Here is a 21,768-nt window from a genome sequence, read left to right as displayed (position 1 = left end):
GCTAACAAAATAAGTTAAAGATTGCATTAGATCAAAGAAAGTAACCTATGAGGTTGCCAGAAAAAGTGGTAAGCCTGAGGATTGGGAGTAATGTAGAATCCAGCGAAGTAGGACCAAGAAATTGATAAAGAAAGGGAAAAGAGAATATTAATGTAAGCTAGTGAGTAATGTAAATGTGGACTGTGAAAGCCTTTTTAGGTATGTGAAAGGGAAAAGATTAGCAAAGATAAATCTGGGTCCATTAGAGGTGGATACAGAAGAATGTATAATGGAGAATAGGGAAATGGTGGAGAAAATGAACAATTACTTTGGGCACGATTCAACAAGAAAAGTTCAATTTCCGGCTTCGGGCGGGTTTAGAGTGGTGCTTTCCGGCACCTGGAGCACCAGGACTTCACTACTTTTCTGGCCTCGGTAAGGAACAGCCAGTTGAGGCCGCAGTTCAGTTGTGCCCGTGCAGGACGACTACTCGCAGGTCGGGTCACCATTTCTAAAGGCATCTCCGATCTTTTGCCCCCCCCCCTCTCAGATCCCCCACCACAGCCTCCGGCCTCCCCCACTTCATCCAGCTCTTCCGGGGTCCTTGAGCCCCACCTCGCTGGGTGAGATCCAGATCAGTTGAACCTGGCGAGACATCTCAAGCATCACGAATCTCGCGAGAGGCACCTCGTGAGATTGGACGGTCTCGTCACGACACCGAGTGAGGTGCATCAAGGCCATTAAATCATGGCCTTTGTGTTTGTCTTCATGGAGGAAGGTTCAGAAAATCTCCCCGAAATATCAGGCAACCAAGGGGCTTGTGAAAATAGGAAACTGAAAGAATTTAGTAGTACTTGAAAAAATAATTTACTTGAAGGTTGATAAATCTCCTGGACATGATGAGCCATATACTAGAGGCTATAAAGATAATGAATACATTGGTGGTTCTCTTTCAAAATTCGACAGCTTCTAGAAAAGTTCTTGCAGACTGGAAAGTAACAAATGTGGCTCCACTACTTAAAAAGGGAGGGGGAGAGAAAACAGAGAACTACAGACCTGTAGGGGGTGATTCTCCGACATGGAGACCAAGTGTTTGCGCTGTCGTGAACGCCGTCGCGTTTCACTATGGCGTGAACAGGGCCCGGGCACGACCTATTCTGGCCCCCACAGTTTCCCAGCGCATGCGCGGGAGCGTCAGCGGCCGCTGTCAGTTTCCCGCGCATGCGCAGTGGGGAGAGTCTCTTCCGCCTCCGCCATGGTGGAGGCCGTAGCGGAGCTGGAAGGGAAAGAGTGCCCCCACTGCACAGGCCCGCCCGCGGATCGGTGGGCCCAGATCGCGGGCCAGGCCACCGTGGGGGCACCCCCTGGGGTCAGATCGCCCCGCGCCCCCCCCCAGGACCCCGGAGCCCGCCCACGCCGCCTGGTCCCGCCGGTAAATACCAGGTTTGATTTACGTCGGCGGGACAGGCAATTCCTGGGCGGGACTTCGGCCCATTCGGGCCGGAGAATCCAGCGGGGGGTCCCGCCAACCGGTGCGGCCGGATTCCCGCCCCCGCCCAATCTCCGGGAGCGGAGACTTCGGCGGGGGCGGGGGCGGGATTCACGGCGGCCAACGGCCATTCTCCCACCCGGCTGGGGGTCGGAGAATGACGCCCCATGTTTGACAAGCCTAGTGACATTTTTTTCGTAAGTTACTTGTAGCATAAATAAAGGAGAGCCAGTAGATATGGGGCGCAATTCAGCGACCCTGTTGCGCCTGCCGCAGATCCAGGGGCAACAGGTGAGCCTCTTCGCCGGGAGCGAAACCGCGGGCGAGTCACCAACTTGCTCTGCCCGGCACGATCTGGATCACACCCTCACTTAAATGCCCAGGCGCCAGATTCGCCCGGTGCCCGGGACTCACCAGCCGCGCCGGGGAGACCTTATCAGGTTGCCATTTTGTACTGGTTCACACAAACATGGATCAGGCATAATGGCACCTGGGGCGTCTCCCAAGGCATTGGGTGCCCAGTTGGCACTGCTAGGGGTCAGGCCTACAGGAGCCTTGCCAGGTAGAGGGGAGGGAGGTGAGGGGATTTCCTAGGCGTGAGGGGCATCGATAAAGCACTGAATGCCTGAAAAGGGACAGGGGGGAAACCAGGCTGCCCCAATCTGCAGGCAGCCCTCCAACTGCTGCCTCGGCAGGATGAAACTCCCCAAGGCCAAAAAAAGGGCAAAATGCCATTGGGTAGCAGGCTGTTTCCTGGCGCTGCCGTTTAAATGTGCCGTTTAACGGACTTTAACTTGAGATCGCTGAATTGCGTCTGTGGTGTACTTGGATTTTCAGAAGATTTCTGAGAAGGTCCCACACAGGAGGTTAGTAAACAAAATTAAAGCACATGGGATCAGGGATAATATATTGGCATGGATTGAGAATTGGTTAAGAGCCAATAAACAGAGAGTAGGAATAAATGTGTCATTCCCAGGATGGCAGGCTGATACTGGTGGGGTACTGCTAGGGCCACAGCTGTTCACAATTTATATAAATGATTTGGATGAAGGGACAAAATGTAATATTCCATAATTTGCAGATGACACAAAATTAGCTGGGAATGTAACTTGTGAGGAGGATGCAAGGAGGCTTCAAAGGGACTTGGACAGGCTAAGTGAGTGGGGAAAAACATGGCAGATGGAATATAATGTGAATATGTGTGAAATTATCCACTTTGGTAGATAACACAGAAAAGCTGAGTATTTCGTAAATGGTGATAGATTGGCGGGTGTTGATGCCCAAAGGAGCCTGGGTGTCCTTGTTCATGAGTCACTGCCTTCCTAATTGCTTGTTGCGCCTGCATGCTCGCTTTTATTTTGTTTTCATTCATGCTGTGTGGGTGTCGCTGGCTAGGCCAGCATTTATTGCCCATCCATAATTGCCCTTGAGAAGGTGGTGGTGATCTTTCTTCTTGAACTGCATCCTGTAAATGAATTAAAATAAACTAAAAGCTAGCATGTAGGTGCAGCAAGCAATTAGGAAGGCAAATGGTATGTTGGACTTCATTGCAAGGGGACTTGAGTACAGGAGTAAAGATGTTTTGCTCAATTTTATAGCGCTTTGGTGAAGCTGCATCTGGAGTGTTGTGTGCAGTTTTGGTCTCCTTATCTAAGGAAAGACAAACTTGCCATAAAGGGAGTGCAATGAATGTTCACCAGACTAACCCTGTGATGGCAGGATTGTCTTAGGAGGCGAGATTGAGGAAAATGGGCCTGTATTCTCTAATGTTTTGAAGAATATGCTGTGAACTTTTGGACTTACAACATCCTTAGAGTCTGGCAGGGTAGATGTAGGTAGAATGTTTCTCCTGGCTGGCGAAAAAAGAATAGAATAGAGAACACTGTCTGAGAATAAGGGGCTGGCTATTTAAGGCTGAGATGAGGAGGAATTTCTTCACTCAGCTTGTGGTGAATCTTTGGAATTCTCTACCCCAGAGGCTGTGGAAGCTCAATCATTGAGCATGTTCAAGACAGCAATCGATAGATTTCTCGATCCTAAAGACATCAAGGGCTTTGACGATAGCACAGAAAGTAGCATTGAGTAGATTATCACCCATGATCTAAATGAATGGTAGAGCAGGCCTGATGGGCTGAATGGCCGACTCCTGCTCCTACGTTCCTACATTCCTGCCAAAGGCAGGTAGAGACCAGTGTACTCCATACCAAACAGACTAGAGCGTCATGCCTAAATATTCCTCTCCCATCCACCGCTCTCCCACCCACTGCCATGTGATCCCCTGGGAGAGGAAAGGGAAAGGTTATTCTGGAAAATTCCATTCCAATCTGTTTTGGCAATTTCACTCTTTTGGAAGTCACTGTGTGAAAGTTGTACATAGAGCCATGTGGGGTATTTGTTCAAGCTGTCATTCTCCAATTGCCCCTGTCCCCCCCAAATCATGGAAAAGCTGCTAATTAATCATATGCTGTACGAACGTGTCTCAAAAGCCAAAGTGGGATGTGTGTGTGTGTGTGTGTGTGTGTGTGTGTGTGTGTGCGGGGGGGGGGGGGGGGGGGGGGGGGAGAATTGCCCATGTGGACCATATGTAATAACATGTTAAACCTATTGTACATAAATCTTTGATAACATTTCAGCTTAGCCTTTGCATATGCTGTCCCTCACCATTCAACGGATTTATTCTGTCCAACATAATGGTGACATAATTGTTGAACAGGCCAGTGATGCAGACATTTGTGCACTATTGATGCCATTTTTCCACATGAGAGCTTACCACAGAAGTTTCAAAGCAGCTACAGTAAAGCTTGAGATAAGTGGCCGTCCCATGATGTGTGGTGCATTGCACACCCAGAATGCATAATCTCAGTGACCATTCGTGTTTAGTCATTCATTTGAATTTATTAAGAAGCATCTGGTCAGTTGTAGAACTCACTATTAAAGTTTACATTCTACAAATAGATGCACTTTCAATTTCTTACTTTCAAGATTAAATTACTGATTAAAATTCCGCCATGAGGAGAATTCAAATGCATTGGGATCAGTTGGATAAAGGGGAAAATCCTGTTTTCTGTGCAGCTGCACTTTAAAGAACAAAGCCATTATCTCATCTTCTTGGCTAGTATTCAACTGTATTACATGATAAATTGTTGGCTAAGTGGAATAGACTGAAATCATTAATAACTTCAAGTACCAGCACACTCCGGCGAGACTCATACAGCTCTGTGAGGGATTGTCATCTCAACTGATTCTGTAACAAACCCCTGGGTTCCAGAATTACAGCATGATATTAGTCTAGCTACACAGTTACTTAGAATATCTAATCTGTGAAAATAATTTAAACTGACCCTGGAGTATATGCTGTCTCAGTAATTAAATTTAAACTAATTTCGAACATCTAATATATTTTAAAAAGTCAGAATTATCAGCAAATTTATGAATGGAATATTGATTGTAACCTTAATGATATACTCCCCTACTTGTTCCATTTGTCCCATTGGTCAGGATAGTATCAGGTTCCAGGTGCCAAATAGGCTGTATTTCAGCCTGGAAAAGCCTACTAAGGCGCCCTTTGGTTCATGGCCCTTCATCTGATTGCTGAAGGCCCATGTGTGGATGTTAGATTCGATAAGCTCATTCTGCTGTGATATGCTCTCCTGAACAAATACTCACTGTGGAGACTGCCATGAGTCATGATCACATGAGTAGGATTTGAGTGAGATGTAGGGGAGTAACAATTTTTAAACAGTGCCTGAACAGTCAAAATCTAATAAAACAAAAACAAAGATCTGCATTTATACAGCACTTTTCACCACCAGCAGATGTCTTAAAGCACTTTACAATCAGTGAGGTACTTTTGAAATGTAATACAGCAGGTCACTTTGCTCCCAAATGACAAGATTACCTGTTTTTTTGTGATGTTAATTGATCAGGACACTAAACTTAACACCCCTGCAGATTTTCAAATAGTGCAATGGTATCTTTTACATCCAACAGCTCATCAGAAAGACTGCGCTGCTGACAGTGCTGCATTCCCTCAGTATTGTGCTGGAGTATCAGCCTTGGCTTTTGTGCTTAAGTCATAAAGTGGGACTTGAACACAGATCGTTATGACCAGAGACAAGAGTGCTGCTGACTGAGCCACAGCTGACACACCAAACAGTAACAAGAGGATAAAGAAGACTATAAAAATAAATTTCCAAGTATTTAGTAGAGCTCATTCTGCAAATGGATTCTCCCTGTGAGGATCCTCCCAACACATTCTGTAGGATGGGTAATCACAGGCTTGCACCCTATGATTTTCCATCCTGTTATAACCTGCCTACTGACGATTGGCTGGGGACTAATGATTATCCCACAATCCTATGGGAGTATGAACTTCCCCAATGAGGGGGGCGGAGAAACTCCTACTATAAATAAGCTGGCCAGTCCAGGAACCAGGAGGAAGGAGAAGGTAGCAAGGGAAGTTACTGCTATGTATATATTGTGAGAGTAAATAAACTTTATTATTTTGTATCCTTAAAACTCGTGCTGGATTCTTTGGGGCCCTTACAAAACATCCATTAGGTTTAATGGAAGCCACAGGCTGTGGGCACATAATTGTTCTATCTGAGCTCCATGGGAGCAGTCAATTGCCTAATCAGCCAAATAATATCAGCTTCTCAAGACAGTACCCACCATCATACCTAGAAAGGTGTTTTAGCTCAACCTGAATGATATTGTTCAACATGATTAATTATTCAAATGCCATTAATATAGCTCAATAAAATCATGACAGAGGAGGCACAGTAGAATTTTCACTATTTTCTTTGCTAACATTAACATTTTCAACAGACTTTAAATCTTGTGAGGTGGCAGCAACTGATGACAAGAAATTATTCATTTTTCTAAGTCCTCAAACTGGTTGTCACAGATTTACCACTGTAGGGCCTGTCAAATTTGTCATGTGCTCATTAAAACAAATGAATGTATATTTAATATTGATTGAGATGTGCCTCTTCTGTCTTTGTATGTTTCCCTCTGTTTCCTCCTCTTTATATGCATTTCACTCACTACTCCTGTTTATTTCTGTCTGGCTGTGCAGGCTTATGTATGCATGTTTCTCTCTTCTGCATTTCTCATTGACTATTATTGCTGTTACGATAATTGTGTCTGTGTCTTTGTTCACATTTTACTCTTCCACTCTGTTTTAATTCCTGTCACTTTGCTGCTTTACTCTGTCTCATATCTTTGCTATCATGTCACATTCGCATTTTCTCTAATGTCCCTCTCGTGCCCAATTACGAGCTTTCATTCATCCTCTCCCCAGTCTGTCTCTGCTGGGCTCTGGTTTCTTCAAATTTATCTCCAGGTTGGATTTTCTTTACTTACTTTGCTTTCCCCTGTTGCCTCCCTTTTGAATCACTGACTCTAGCTGCATTACTGCTATTGTCTGCCCCTGCCCTTAATATATGTCCTTTTCTTAAATTAGCCTCATCACCCCTCGGTACCTTGACTTTATTTTTGCTGTCTCCTGTGGGAGTATTTTTCTTCTTGTGTTCTGCTCTCTCTGGTCCAATTTCTTACAGACTTGAAGAAAGTGCTATATAATTTTGCTAAAACACCCCAAGCCTTTTATTAATCTCTACCTGAGGGATAGTGAAAATAGAAAGAAACATCTGCATTGTAACCCTCCACTGTTTATTCATTGAATATCAATTTGGGAAGTTTTGTGCATTGCAACAGTTTGCAAGAGCCAATTTCAAAACCTCAGTAATGTGTTGAATAGATTGGTTAATTAACCCTGAAGCAAGACACCGCATTTGCTGCTGCATATATACTGCATTCTTCAAAATTAAATCCAACTTAATACAATAAAAACATTAGTAACAGTAAAAGACAGAGTGATGAACATAGGAATTGATGTAGGCTGTTGAATCCCCGAGCCTGTTCTGCCATTCAATTAGATGCTAGTTATATGTATCTTAACTCCTTCTAACCACCACTATTGTTCCTCTTGCCTAACCATTCTCTATCAATCCCAGTTGTGAAGTTTATAATTGACCCCCAGACTTTTCGGATGGGACAGTTCCAGGTTTTCACTATCCTTTTTGTGAAGAAGTGCTTCCTGACATCACCCTGAATGACCTGATTTTAAGGTTATGCTTCATTGTTCTGAACTCCAGCTGATATTAATATCATTAAGATTATTATCTGTCTAAATAATCACGATCCTGAAAGCAACAGAAAAATTAATTCAGTCGTTAAGTATTGAGAACAGTAAGTGTACTTGTTTTTCCAGCAATCTTTCATTCCTTTGGTAGCTGGCCTACATTGGAGGAAAAATTAATTAAGTTGGCAGTAGACTTGACAATCACATTAGCTGCAAGCCTGAATAAACTGAAATCTAATTTATCAAACTCTGGTTCTTTGGTGCTGAGGCCTTGGTTTTTTTAAAAATAGTAATAATCAATGGATTACAGGTTACAATATTTTCAGACAATGCTTTGCAACTTTGTATGGTATTAAACTGGAATGTACCAATCCAGCTTGATGATGCATTAAACAAAAATGCTTCTTGCCATCTGCTTTGCATTTAAATTCATAGAAATTTGTAAATGTTTTGTAATACTTTAAAAAATATAGTCCATAGGCATTACCATAATGCAGCATCCACACAACTGAATAATAATAGTGCCTCGAAAGTAGTAAAATTCCCCAAGGTGTTTTACAGGAGCAGTCAGATACTGAACCACATGAGGAGATGATAGGACAGGTGATTGAAAGCTTGGTCAAAAAGGCAGGTTTTGATGTGTGATTTAAAGGAGAAGAGAGAGGCAGAGAGTTTTAGGAATATGCAGTATCTTCCTGATCACAACTGAGTCAATCAGGCGAAAAGGAGGGAGTTAAAATCCAATGAAGAGTCTCCAGATGGAAGACAACGCTTGGACATTGTTCAGCACTTAACTATGGAAGAGTATGATATTGGCAGAAGGTGTCAACTCTCTCACCAGAAATATGAGAAAGCGTTTGGGGGCCCTAAAAGAAGGGGAATAAAATATTGTGCAATGCAGTTGAAGCATTTTTACACTTGGGTATAAATCTCTCATTTATCTAAAATGTTTATTTCCACATATAGAATATAGTGGGATCTGCATAGATTTTGAGCCTTGGTCCAGATTTTCTGATGACATTTGAGTGGGATGGAGATTTTAAAAAATATTTTCACCCCCAGGCATATTGCTGAATAGGATCTGTAAATTCTGCTGCAAAAATCCTGATGTAGGAAGATCTGCTGGGGTTAGGGAAGAGGGTGATGGTGTGTGCAGTGAGCACACTGTCACCAATGCAGCAGAATTCCTGCTCGGTCATAAAATCTAGGCCGTTAGACTGAATAATTGAAAGGGCACTATCTTTTCATTCGGTAACTGTGCCCATTGTGAATAATGTCACAAAGAATATCTGTGTGATTTGCTTTGGACCTCAAGTGATTGGATTCTGGTTCTTTGTGATCTCAAATGGCTTCAGATGTTTAGAATTCCCTGCTGATAAACGAAAGGCAATGTGCATTCTACTAAAAATGCCACAAAACACCAGCTGTTGCCCTAGTTTCAAGTGTGGCACGTACCTTAGAGTAAAAGAGTAATCTAACTGGCATTGACCATTTTAGACAACAATTCTAATTCTAAGTATCGTCCTGAAGGTTACTGAAGACTTCAGGACAGAATCTTGATGATTTCTTAACATTTAATTACCCCGACTATGGTGGCCCTGAATCATAGTTACATTTTATGAAATATATATTTACATCGGTTCATGAGAACTAGGCAGCTAATTTTAAGTAAATTCAACTTGTGTCATAAAATGGAAGAGAAACAAACTGATATTTTTAGGACTGACAATTTTAAAATCTAACTGGAAATTCCCAATTTAAAGCCATTATCAGTAATAGAAACAGAAAATGCTAAAATTACTCAGTAGGTCTGGTAGCAACTGTGGAGAAATAAAAGTTTGAAAAGTAAAGTTGACTACCACCTTGTCTGCCCCATGATATCAATATCTATGGGCGCAATCCTCCGGTCAAACTTCGCCCGAAAAGCAGCTCACCATGGCGCAGCGTGGGGTTGAAAGTCGGAAGACCCCGCTCCCGGGACCTGCCCGGCTCGTAATGCCTCGTGAGATTCAACGCAACTTGGACGTAATCCAGGTGGCACAGCCATGGGTGCCAGGTTGGCACTGCCAGAGTACCCAGATGGCAACAGCACTGCCAGGCCATCACCTTGCCCAAAGGGGGCCTCCAATCCCCTTGGAGACCCCCACAAATGCCGTTCCGTCTGGTCCCCGTTTGTGGGGATGAGTACCACACAACGCTCACCCGAGCTCCCTGAGGTGAAGGGATTGAACCCCAAAGCCTCAGGTACCTTGGGAATCTGCACATTAGAGTGAGGCTTACTGCCTCGCTCTAATATACAGATCTGCCAAAACATTATCCTGCCCACTGTGGGTGGGATTCCCCTCGCAATGTCTCGCGAGACTGCATTGAATCTCACGAGGCATTGCGAGCCGGGTAGATCCCGGGAGTGGGGTCTCCCAGCTTTCACTGGCCACACTGCACCACGGCAAGCTGCTTTTTCGGCGCAGCGTGGCCAGAAGATTGCGTCCTCAGTGTGGGATTTTTCAGTGAAAATCTCCCCAACTCCAAACAAATTACTACGTCTAGGTGGCTACTGGTCTGGATTATGCCCAAATACCTAGCCGGGAATGACACATAGGTTGCAGTTCAGTGAGCTCGTTCCACCGGGCGCAGGCAGATCCAGGCGCAATGGGTGAATCGCATGCAAGCCCCAAATCGGGCTCCGTGCCGGGCACTGGGCCAATCACATGGCACCCATCTCACTCCGCGTGGTGCGATATGGATTTTACCCTCGCTGGACATAATCCAAATATGCATATTTAAATGAGCTGTAAAGGTACCTGGACACCTGGATTCACTGAGCGCCCGGGACTCATCGACTGTGGCTGCGAGACCTCACCAGGGTCCACCAATGTGGACCAGTCATAACAGCATCTGGGGTATCTCCCAGGCAATTGGCGAGCCCAAGGAGGTCAGCGACAGGGCAGGGTGGCACCATGGCACTCCCTCTGACACCCTGGCATCTTGACACTGCCAGCCTGGCACCCTAGCACTGCACCCTGGCACTTCTATGGTACCAAGTGTACTGCCATGGTGTCAGACTGGCAGTATTAGGGTGCCCAGGTGCCAGGTTGGCACTGCCAGGGGTGCATTGTCAGGTCGGGGGAAGGTGAGGGGGGTCCCATGGGGCCTCCCAAGGATGGGAAGGGTCAAGAGAAAAGCGGGGGAGATCAGGGAAGCCTTCCAAAATGGCACCCCGATCTGTGAGGAGCCTTTCCTACTGACTTCAGGAAATCCCTCTAAGTGCGGCCTTGGAGAGGATCTCCCTGAGAACAAAAAAAACGGCAAAGTGCCATTAGATAAGCGGGGTGTTTCTTGGCGCTGCAGCTGTCAAGAAATACTCCGCTCACCACGTAGCGGCCTTTAACCTGAGCCCGCTGAATCCGGCCCTTTTTTTGGTGACTCACGCCCAACGTTTTCAAGAAGGAGTTATGCTTTCAAGAAGGAGTTAGATACAGCTGTTGGGCTAAAGGGATCAAAGGATATGGGGGGAAAGCGGGAACAGGATACTGAGTTGGATGATTAGCCATGCTCAATATTAATGGTGGAGCAGGCTCGAAGGGCCGAATGGCCAACTCCTGCTCTTATCTTCTATGTTTCCAGGGCTATATAAGCCGTTCTTATTTTGGATTTATGTTTTATGAAACATTTCATCTCATCTCACTTTATCTTTGTCTTAATTTGTCTCCTAATAGCTTGTTTTGTGAAAATTATTCCCTCATCTTTTATTTTGAACTGAAATTCCTGTGAAGAAATGTGAAATCTGATCTCGTGATACAACTCTCAGCTGTCAAAATCAGCCCACCACGTAACGGCACATGGGTGTTGACTCTGGTTGTGTAAGAAAAGGTGTTTAATTTTGTTAACTAGGTGTGCTGTTGATGTAAAGAAGGCAAAATGGCACAACCTCTTTTAGAACAGACAAAATTACAGAATTCACAGTACAGGAGAAAGCTATTTACCCCTTCACATCCATGCCAGTGATAGCTGTCTAAATGGAGTTATCCACTCTAATTTCAGCCCCACACTCTGTTTCCCAGTAAATTTGTGGAAAAAACTGCACTAAAAGGAGAAAGTTGAGAGTCTAACGAAGAGAACTATATGGGCACAGATCAGGGAATAACAGGTAGGAAATGGATTAGTACAGAAAAATAATGATTTGAGGAGCCTGCAATTCCTATGTCCCCAAAACTAGGAGAATGCTTGTTTATCTCTGAAATTAATGATCCACAAAATTCACAGCCCACTAATGCAATCAAGAGGAACGCCTGCACGCAAACACACAATTTCTGAGTTGATTTTGGGTGAGCCATTAATTACTGAGAGAAAGAGTCACTCTCCCAATTTTCATTTATAGTTCTACAATATAAAAATAAATGATAATAGTTTTATCTTTAGGGGGAACATACTGGACACTGCATGTTATACTGCTGCTGACTGTTATTGACTGCTAAGAGCTCTATCATGTGATCAAATTTTACACCTTTTCACAGAAATTTCAGTTCAAAGTAAAGAATAGGATAATTATTTTTACAAAATTGCTGGAGTGACATAAGAGAATTTTAAAAAATCACGGGCGGGATTCTCCGACTCCCCGCCGGGTCGGAGAATCACTGGGGGGCAGCGTGAAGGCCACCTCAAAAGGGGGTATTGTGAGGCCAAAACATTAATCGCCACTGCAAAATTACACCTGTAGTTATGATAGTAGTGCTTGGCTGTAGAATATGCCAAAGGAGCATGCATGGACCAAGCAGGTAGAAAACAAAAGTAAGGTTAATTTACAGAACGCAAGAATCTCCACTCCCCGAAGGCTATCCCTCCCCGATATGCACCCAGATCGGGGGTTTTATACTAATGAGCTTATCACTGGTTAAAGGGATGTCCTGGCCCTGTTACTGGGGCAGTTCATATTTAGTGGAGGTCACGGGGAATCTGATCGTTCTGATACTTTCCTGCCAATGTCCGGGATAACCAAATTCAAATGAGTATGGAGGTATTATTAGTTAAGTACCAAACCTTACAGCAATTTGAATAGCAACAACTTACATTTATACAGCACATTTAAGTATAGGGGTTTCTCTGCAGTATAGGCTAAGGGGCTGATAGGTCCAAATGTGAAGTGCTACAAGGGACATCATTACAACATAGAAGGTTTAAACTGACAGTTTGTAAGATGGACATAGCACTTTATAATGGAAAAAATTGGCACAAAAGTATGACAGCAGCAGTAAGGTTCCGTAGACTGAAGATGTGCACAGGTTGAAACAGGTGAATGGAATTTCTTTGTGGAAGGTTTTATCAATCTGCTGCTGTAATTTAGGCATAAGATTGGTGGAATCTGCCGGAAGTCACAAGGATTTGACAGAGTTGACAGAGGGAAGATGTTTCATTTGCGGGCAAGACCAGAACTAGGGGCCTTCTTTATGATAGTCCCTGATAAATCCAATGTGGAATTCAGGGGAAACTCCTTTTTACAAGAATGTGCTTACAATGTGGAACTTGCTACCATAGGAATAGATAAGGTGAACAACATAGGCACACTCAAAGTGAAGCGAGATAAGCACATGAGAGTATAAATTATCAAGGGATTTGTTGATGAAGTTAGATTAAAAAGTTGTGAGGAGACTCACATGGAGTACAAACACTGACATGAACATGTAGGAATTGCCTCTTTCTGTGTCATAGATATTGTAGCGCAACAATTACTCACTCAAGTCGAGAAGTGATGAAGTCAATCGCGGCTTTATTAAGCAAGACTTGTTCCCCAGCAGCTCAGTTACAGAATGCGGCTGCTGGGAGAACTCGGGCTCTTATACTCCGCCTTTCTGGGCGGAGCCAGCAGGCGGCAGATCCAACCAGGACCCGGGACCTGTCAGCCAATAGCCTCTCGGCTTCACAGATACCGTACTACCCCTAATACATACCACCACAGATACTTAGCAATATTTTGTAAGATTTTTAATATATTATAGATATTTTAACTTTGCTAATTTCAAGTCATTATTGAGAGGTACAAGGACAAGTCACTTTGGGCCAATCTTTTTTTAAAAAGAATTTCCATTAAACGGCAATTTAGCTGGCCAATCCACCTACCCTGCACACCTTTGTGTTGTGGGGGTGAAACCCACGCAGACACGGGGAGATTGTGCAAACTCCACACAGACAGTGACCTGGGGTCAGGATCGAACCAGGGTCCTTGGTGCTGTGAGGTATCAGTGCTAACCACTGCGCCTCTGAGCCGATGTGGCCACTGTGGGCCAATCTTATGAAGTTATTAGTGACTGATAAGAACACCTCAGAATAATGACATAGTGAATTTAGAACTTGGATCTCACCATGTGAAGTATCACAGCCATTTCACGGCAGAATTTGATGAACTATTAATCACCACTTTGTTTTACTTGTTTACTTTGAGTGTGAAACTGATTTAAAGTTACCATAATACTTGTATTAGATGCCTTCGAGTTTACAACTTTCCAATGTGACTTTCAAAGTAATCCTGCTATGCAATTGTTTCTAAGGATAAATGTGAATTTGCGAATGACTGGAAAAGCAAGCATACAGTCCTCTGGGTTCAGTCCCACAATCAATGTTAAAATAAAAGCAAAGTACTGCGGATGCTGGAAATTTGAAGTTAAAACAGAAAATGCTGAATGAAGACAGCAGATCTGGCAACATCTGTGGAGGGAAACAGAGTTCATGGGTGAAATTCTCCCCAAACGGCGCGATGTCCGCCGACTGGCACCCAAAACGGCGCCAACCAGACGGGCATCGCGCCGCCCCAAAGGTGCGGAATTCTCCGCATCTTTGGGGGCCGAGCCCCAACATTGAGGGGCTAGGCCAGCGCCGGAGGGATTTCCGCCCCACCAGCTGGCGGAAACGGCCTTTGTTGTCCCGCCAGCTGGCGTGGAAATGACATGTCGGGGCGGCGCATGCGCGGGAGCATCAGCGGCTGCTGACAGTTTCCCGCGCATGCGCAGTGGGGAGAGTCTCTTCCGCCTCCGCCATGGTGGAGACCGTTGCGGAGGCGGAAGGGAAAGAGTGCCCCCACGGCACAGGCCCACCCGCGGATCGGCGGGCCCCAATCGCGGGCCAGGCCACCGTGGGGGCACCCCCCGGGGTCAGATCGCCCTGCCCCCCCCCCCCCCCCCCCCCCCCCCAGGACCCCGGAGCCCGCCCACGCCGCCTTGTCCTGCCGGTAAATAGGTACTTTAATTTACGCCGGCGGGACAGGCAATTTATCGGCGGGACTTCGGCCCATCCGGGTCGGAGAATCGAGGGGGGGGGGGCCCGCTAACCGGCGCGGCCCGATTCCCGCCCCCGCCGAATATCCGGTACCGGAGACTTCGGCAACCGGCAGGGGCGCGATTCGCGGCGGACAACGGCCATTCTCCGACCCGCTGGGGGGTCGGAGAATGACGCCCCAGGTTCTGAATCCAAATGACCCTTCTGCGGAACTGAGGAAAGGTAGAAATGTAATGAATTATATAGTAGGAGAGGTGGGTGGAGGAGTTGGGGCAGAATAGAAGAACAGGAACAGGTCGGGAGAGATTGACAAAAGTGTCATGGGCATGAGACAAAGAGAGTGTTAATGGTGCCATTAAGAGATGAAGAGTGCTAATAGTGGCAAAAGGTAAGATAACAGAATGTGTTAATGTGAGAAAATCTGAACAAGGGACAGGGGGCATGTGGGGGAGGGACGGGGTTATGTTGGGTCAGGCCAAGGGAACCGAAAAACAACAAAAACATAAACTACAAAATGGTGGGTGCGTGAAAATGGTGGAGAAAGGTTACGCTCTGTAAACACGCCTATCGGAATATAAGGTCTTGTTTTTCCAGTTTGCGTTGGGCATCACTGGAGCATTCCAACAGGCCTAGGATGGATATGTGGGCATGAGAGCAAGATGCTGAGTTGAAATGCAAGGTACCGGTAGGTTGTCACGCTTGCGGACGGAGCAAAGGTGTTCCACAAAGTGGTCACCCAGTCTGCGTTTAGTCTCCCAATGTAGAGGAGACTGCACTGGGAGCAGAAAATACAATTGAGCAAATTGAAGGAGGTGCAAGTGAAAGAGTTTGCGCCCTTGGAAAGTGAGGAGGGAGGAGGTAATAGGGCAGCTGTTGAACCTTCCGTGATTAAAAGAGAAGGTGCCATGGGAAGACAATAAAAGTTTTGGGGCAGTGGAGGAGTGGACCTGGGTGTCAGTGGGAATGTTGACCGATGGAGGGTGAGGGTGAGATGTGGCATCATGCTGGAGTTTAATCCCATAAAAGGTATCCAACACTGCCAAGAATGTACTGAAATAGTGTTGAAAGCACTCAGATAATTTTTTTAAAGTAAGTAGAACGCAATCAGCCAAAGCCATTTGTTCATCTTTTGCTGGCTTTTCAGTGGCATAGGCAGTTACTTCTCTTTACACGCAGGGCAGTGCTTTCAAATGTTGGTGATGATGCATGAATGTTTCCTGCAGCAAATTCTTCCTGTAAAATCTGGTAATGCTGTTTCAGTAGTTTTATTTCTTCTATTTTAGAAAGTTGGATGCATTCATATATGATGCGGCTGTGCTCAATTACATGGCAGGAAGAGATGAAGGCTGCAAGCTTGTGACAATTGGCAGTGGATATGTTTTCTCGACCACTGGTTATGGAATAGCTTTGCAGAAAAGCTCACCTTGGAAACGTCAGATTGACCTGGCTCTCCTGCAGTTTGTTGGTGATGGTATGGATGCTTTATGTTATCCATTAGCTCATAAGTTTCTGTTGAATGTACACACTTATTTTACGCTTCTGGTTAAATTTTCCCCTATCGTTCAGTTCCTGAACCTTAATTTAGAAAAGATTTCTCTGTGGTACCAATTGAGGAATTAACCACAGTGAATGAGTATAATTCGAATGTCACCAGTTTATAGCAGCAGTTTTCATCATAAATGTGGAGTTAAGAATTTATAGTGAAACATTTAGCACAAAATGTGCCAAAGTCATGGTGACATGAAGTAATATTTTCAGGCAGGAATTTAAAAATAAATTAGTTAATAAAATGATACACTGCTGTGGAATTTTGAATTCTCTCCCATTTATTTTGTTCTTTAAATGGGGATATTTCGAGTAAGTTTCCTGCTTTTTGTGTTTTGATTCCTTTTCTTTGTGCAGTTACTCTGGCAGCTGAGAGGATGGATCTGATGAAGCCTCATAAGACTTGAGACGTTAATGTTAACTTCCTTCATGAGCTGCTGAGTCTTTCCAGCATTTTCTGTTTTTATTCCAAATTGCCAGTATTCACAGTGTTTTGGCTTTTCACTGTACTGTCTGCCCTCAAATTGGACCAATTTTTCCAACCCTGCATCCTATCATCTTCATGTTCTGGTGTAAAACTGTTTAATTACATTTAGAGTTTGAACCGTTTGAGATTAACAAATAGAATGTGAAATGTTTTGGAAGATAATTTGATTTTTTTCCCATTTACTGTTTATGCTATATTGAATCTCTGTTGTGGACATTGATTTATTGGCAGAAGGATCCATGAGCTGAATTTTAATCAATCATATGATCATTTGAATTGATTTAGATTAGATTGACTATGCCTTTCAGGACAGTGGTATTGTGTGTACAGTTGGGTATTTTCTGTCACTGTTCTATCATGACAGATTTATTGTCCATCCCTAGTTGCCCTTGAGAAGGTGGTGGTGAGCTGCCTTCTTGAACCGCTGCCTCCACATGATGCAAGTGCATCCACAGTGCTGTTAGGGAGGGAATTCCAGAATTTTGATCCAGCGGCAGTGAAGGAATTGGGATATATTTCCATGTCAGGATGGTGAGTGGGAACTTCCAGGTGTTCCCATGTGTCTGCTGCTCGTGTCCTTCTGGATACAAGCGGTCATGGGTCACCATCAGTTCTTTTTTATTCTTATTTTGAAAATTTATTTTTGCTAGGTAAGGGTATCCAGGATATGGGGGCATGGAGTTGAGATACAGATTCACTTTAATCATTAGAATAAGCTTTTAAGCCAAATAAACAAGTCCTGTTCCTATGGCCAAGATTTCATCAACTCGTGGAAGGTGGTGAGGCCAATATGACGCAGTGAGGCAATAGGAGCAATTTTACAGCAAAATTCCAAAGGTGAATTGAATGTCCACCAATGGGGAAGCCATCAGCTAAATGAAGATGACCTCTGTGCGGCAGCTCTGGGGTAAGGGGGGGGGGAGGTTCAATGGGGGCTCAGGAGCTGGTTTGTACCATGACATAAGTGCCCCAATACCTGTGGTAAATCTCAGGCTTGTTTTCCCAAATATAGAGCTACATGTAAACCCAAGACTTATTCTGTGTAATTATTGTTGGCTCCTATTTTTTTCAAAACTATAAATTCACTTGAGTGGAGATTAAACTTGGTTGAAATGAGGCTGGATTTCAGAACTAACATCTAATGCTGAAAGGACAGAGATGGCCAACCAAATATTGACTAATTTGTCATACATCCCTGGCTGCGGCCTAAAATTGCTGTTGGCTTCCCTGACTCTATCCGCCCCCTTCCCATTACCACTCTACACCTGCTCATTCCAGGACTTACCTTCAAGCCTGGCCCAATGTTTGTTACTGCTGACTTACTGTTACTTACTGAAGGATATGCTGTCTGTGGAGGCCCAACATCCACTGACAGCTAATCCAATTAACGTCAATCAGGCATGAAACACAGCGTTGAGATATGTATACCCACTACGCCTGATTCAGCTTCACTTCTATACTTTTGCACTACAGCAGAGATAAGTAACAAAGACACTGCTCATAACTGATTTAAATGACAGTATTTTGAAGAAACTTTGGAGGTGAGATTGATCTACAACTGCAGCGCAGGCTCATTGCAAATCAGTAACCGACTTTTCTAAAAAGCTAGCTTTTATTTTCCATTGACCTGTTTAACAGTGTCGAGATTTTTAATTTCAACCTAAGTAGAAGCAGCAATGATGTCAAGCTTCGAATAAGAACTAGGGCACGTCTTCATTTCAACTCCAAGTTTATTACTCCAAGTTTATTGTGTTCAGTAATTACTTCTCCTACAACAAAACAGTGCCACCTGTATTCCCTTTATGTAATGTCCAGTCTATTAAACAATGACCACGATTCAGCGGGTTCAAGGTCAGCTGACCGGCACGTTTAGTGGGTTGTTTCTCGGTGGATACCGCTGGCCTTGGGGAGTTTCCCCCTGACACGGCCGCACGCAGAGGGGTTTCCAGCAAGAAAGGCTCCTTGAAGATCGGGGCGCCGTTTTGATCTGCCCCCCTCTTTTCAGGACCCCACCCCCCACCACGCCCGACCTCTGGCAGTGTCGAACTAGAACCTGGACACCCTGGTTGGAATTGCCAAGGTGTCCAGGTGCCAGGGGAGTGCCAGGGTGCTACCCTGCCCTGTCCTCAATCACCTGGGGTTCCAATTACCTGTGAGACCCCCTCTAAGTGCCGCTATGACTGGTCCACATTTGTGAGGATCAGCAGTAAATGTCGTCCTGGTGAGGTTCCCAGGCATGGCCGGTGAGTCCTGGGCATCGGGTGAATCCGGGGTCCGGGTATTTAATTAAGCCATGAGACTCTTTTAAATTAACAGATCTGGATCTCAACCAGCGAGGGCGCGACCCAGATCGCGCTGGAAGGAGCAAGTCAGATGTAGCTTCGCTCCCAGAGCGGAGCCCAATTTGGGGCTCACTCGTGATTCACCAGCTGCGCCTGAATCTGTGCCGAGCACAACTGGGTCACTGAATCGTGCCCAACAATTGCAATCTATTAAACAATTCAAACCCCAATTCCATCTGACATTGTCTCAACCTTTTCCTGTGTCACAGTATCCTAGTCATTCAACAAAAAACATTTCATACCGGGAAATTCACACTCAGCACCAAGACTACAGGGAAATGAAACAATGGCAGGGATCATATACATCAGGGAACATTAAGGGTGCGATTCTCCGCCCTCGTTACACTGTCGCTCAGGCGAAACCAGGCTGGTGTACAGCGGTAGAGGAAGAAAATGAGAACCATGCCAGGCACCAGTTTGCGAGGCAACCAGCCCGCTCCTGTAGGCGAAACCAATTATCACCGCTTAAACCCTATTTCCATACAATTAATGAGAGCGACCCCATATCCAAAGGCATCCCGTCATTCAGCGGCCTCCCCAGCAAGTGTTCACGCTGACGCCGATTAGTACTCCTTTTGCCGCCCCAGTGCTCAATGCGAGGTGGGGAACCCTCTGCAGGGGTGGGCCACCATGGAAGGGTGGGAGGGGGGAGGAGCTGGGGGTGCAACCGGGGCCAACCACGCGCAGCACCACCATGCCAACCCCTGGATCGTGTGTACCCATTCTGGAGGCAACTCCTGTCCCTGCCCATCTTCCCCACCAGCCACCCATAACCACTAGCGACTGCCGAGGCCTCAGGCTGTGCGACTGAAGGCTATCGCTAATAGGGAATTGGCAATCATGGTCAAGTGAGCACTTCACACAACCCAAGTGGATTCCTGTGGGTGGGCGGGCCATGTAGCATGTGGGAGTCATTGCCTGGCATCTCAATAACACCTTGATAACTGGGCACTGTGCTTGAATACTGTGGGAGGCAACACCACTCATGCAATAGCCAACATCCGAACATCCAGCGGATGGGACACAGCTTCGGCAACATGTCCACGGCAGGAGGTGGGTGAGTGCCACGGCGAAGAGAGATGCCTGAAGAGATGGGCCAAGGGTTCGGAGGTCCGCGCACATTGTGGACGAAAGTGACAGAGGCATTATACTAGTCATGCACAAAGGTGTTATCTTTCAGTCAACATCCGTTGTAATGTATTGGAAATTCTGAGGCACAATGCGAGATAATCGATTGCTGGTTCCTCCATTTGGGTTTATCTTAAGAAATATTTACCAAGACAACCTTGTAAACTTCAAAGCACAGACCCACTGTGGCAACATTGCTTTTCAATGCATTTGTTTTATAACATGAATTGTCATAATAGTCATAGATTCTGAAATACGGAGGGTAACATATGGCCGTTGCTCTCTCCTTCTCTTTCTTTTTCTTTCTTTATGATCAAAGAGCTATGGGATATCTGGGCTTTTCTTATCCATATACACAAAGTCTGTTATCCATAACTCTTGTAGTTAGTAAGGTGATGTATATGATCTCTGCCATTGTTTCATTTCCCTGCAGTCTTGGTGCTGAGTGCGAGTTCTGTATGTAATGTTTTTTTGTTAAATTACTAGGATGCTGTCTCACAGGAAAAGGTTGAGACAATGTCAAACTGTGAAAGTGAAGATAGAGGATTTTATTCATGTGATGAGAGACAGATTCCTGAAATCCTGTTGTGCTTAATTCACACAGCAGATGTACCGACTGTCAACATATTACATATTACATGGAATTTACAGTGCACAGACAGCCCATTCAGTCCAAATGATCCACACTGGTGTCATGCCTTGAATGAAACTCCTACGAACCTTCATCTAATCCTAATTCCCCAGTCATAAAAACCCAGAAAAGGCTGGAAAAACACAGCGGCCGGGATTCTCCCCTCTGGGGACTCAGACCCCCACGCCGGCCGGAGAACCGGCGCCAACCACTCCGGCATCAACAGCCCCCGAAAGTGCGGAATTCTCTGCACTTTCGGGGGCTAGGTGGACGGCAGAGGAGTTGGCGCCGCTCCAGCCGGCGCCGAAGGGACGGCGCGAGTTCGCGCATGCGCTGAAGGGTCGGCGTGATCTCGCACATGCGCGAAACCGCCAGCATGAATCTGCGCATGCGCAGAGTGGCCGGCATATTTTGGCGCATGCGCAGATTCATGCCAGCGGATTCTCTTCTCCGCGCCGGCCATGGCGGAGCCCTACAGGGGCTGGCGCAGAAGAAAGGAGTGCCCCCACGGATAAAGCCCGCCCGCAGATCGGTGGGCCCCGATCGAGGTCTAAGCCACCGTGGGGGCCCTCCTGAGGGTCGGACCCCCCCACCCCGAGGACTGCCCCTGCCGGCCTACCTGCCAGGTCCGGCCAGTACGTAAGTTGAGTGATTCACGGCGGCGGGTCAGGCCAAAAATGGACGGTCACTCGGCCCATCGGGGCCCGTAAAATTGCCGGGGGAGCCACTACCAAAGGCCCCCGACTGGCATGGCGG

General features: G+C 45.7%; 1 protein-coding gene across 2 annotated transcripts in view; it reads left to right on the top strand.

Annotated features, from left to right (window-relative positions):
• Positions 1-21,768, top strand: part of grin2aa (glutamate receptor, ionotropic, N-methyl D-aspartate 2A, a) — a 475,972-nt gene that overhangs the window by 384,385 nt on the left and 69,819 nt on the right. For both annotated transcript variants that reach the window (XM_072481712.1, XM_072481711.1), the window contains exon 12: positions 16,163-16,350. In XM_072481712.1, coding sequence (XP_072337813.1) covers positions 16,163-16,350 — 188 coding nt within the window. The remainder of the gene's footprint in view (positions 1-16,162; positions 16,351-21,768) is intronic.

Source organism: Scyliorhinus torazame, chromosome 17 (genome assembly GCF_047496885.1).
Source record: "Scyliorhinus torazame isolate Kashiwa2021f chromosome 17, sScyTor2.1, whole genome shotgun sequence".
Lineage (NCBI taxonomy): Eukaryota > Metazoa > Chordata > Chondrichthyes > Carcharhiniformes > Scyliorhinidae > Scyliorhinus > Scyliorhinus torazame.
Note: the sequence above shows the minus strand (reverse complement) of the source record. Positions and strands in the feature narration are given on the sequence as shown.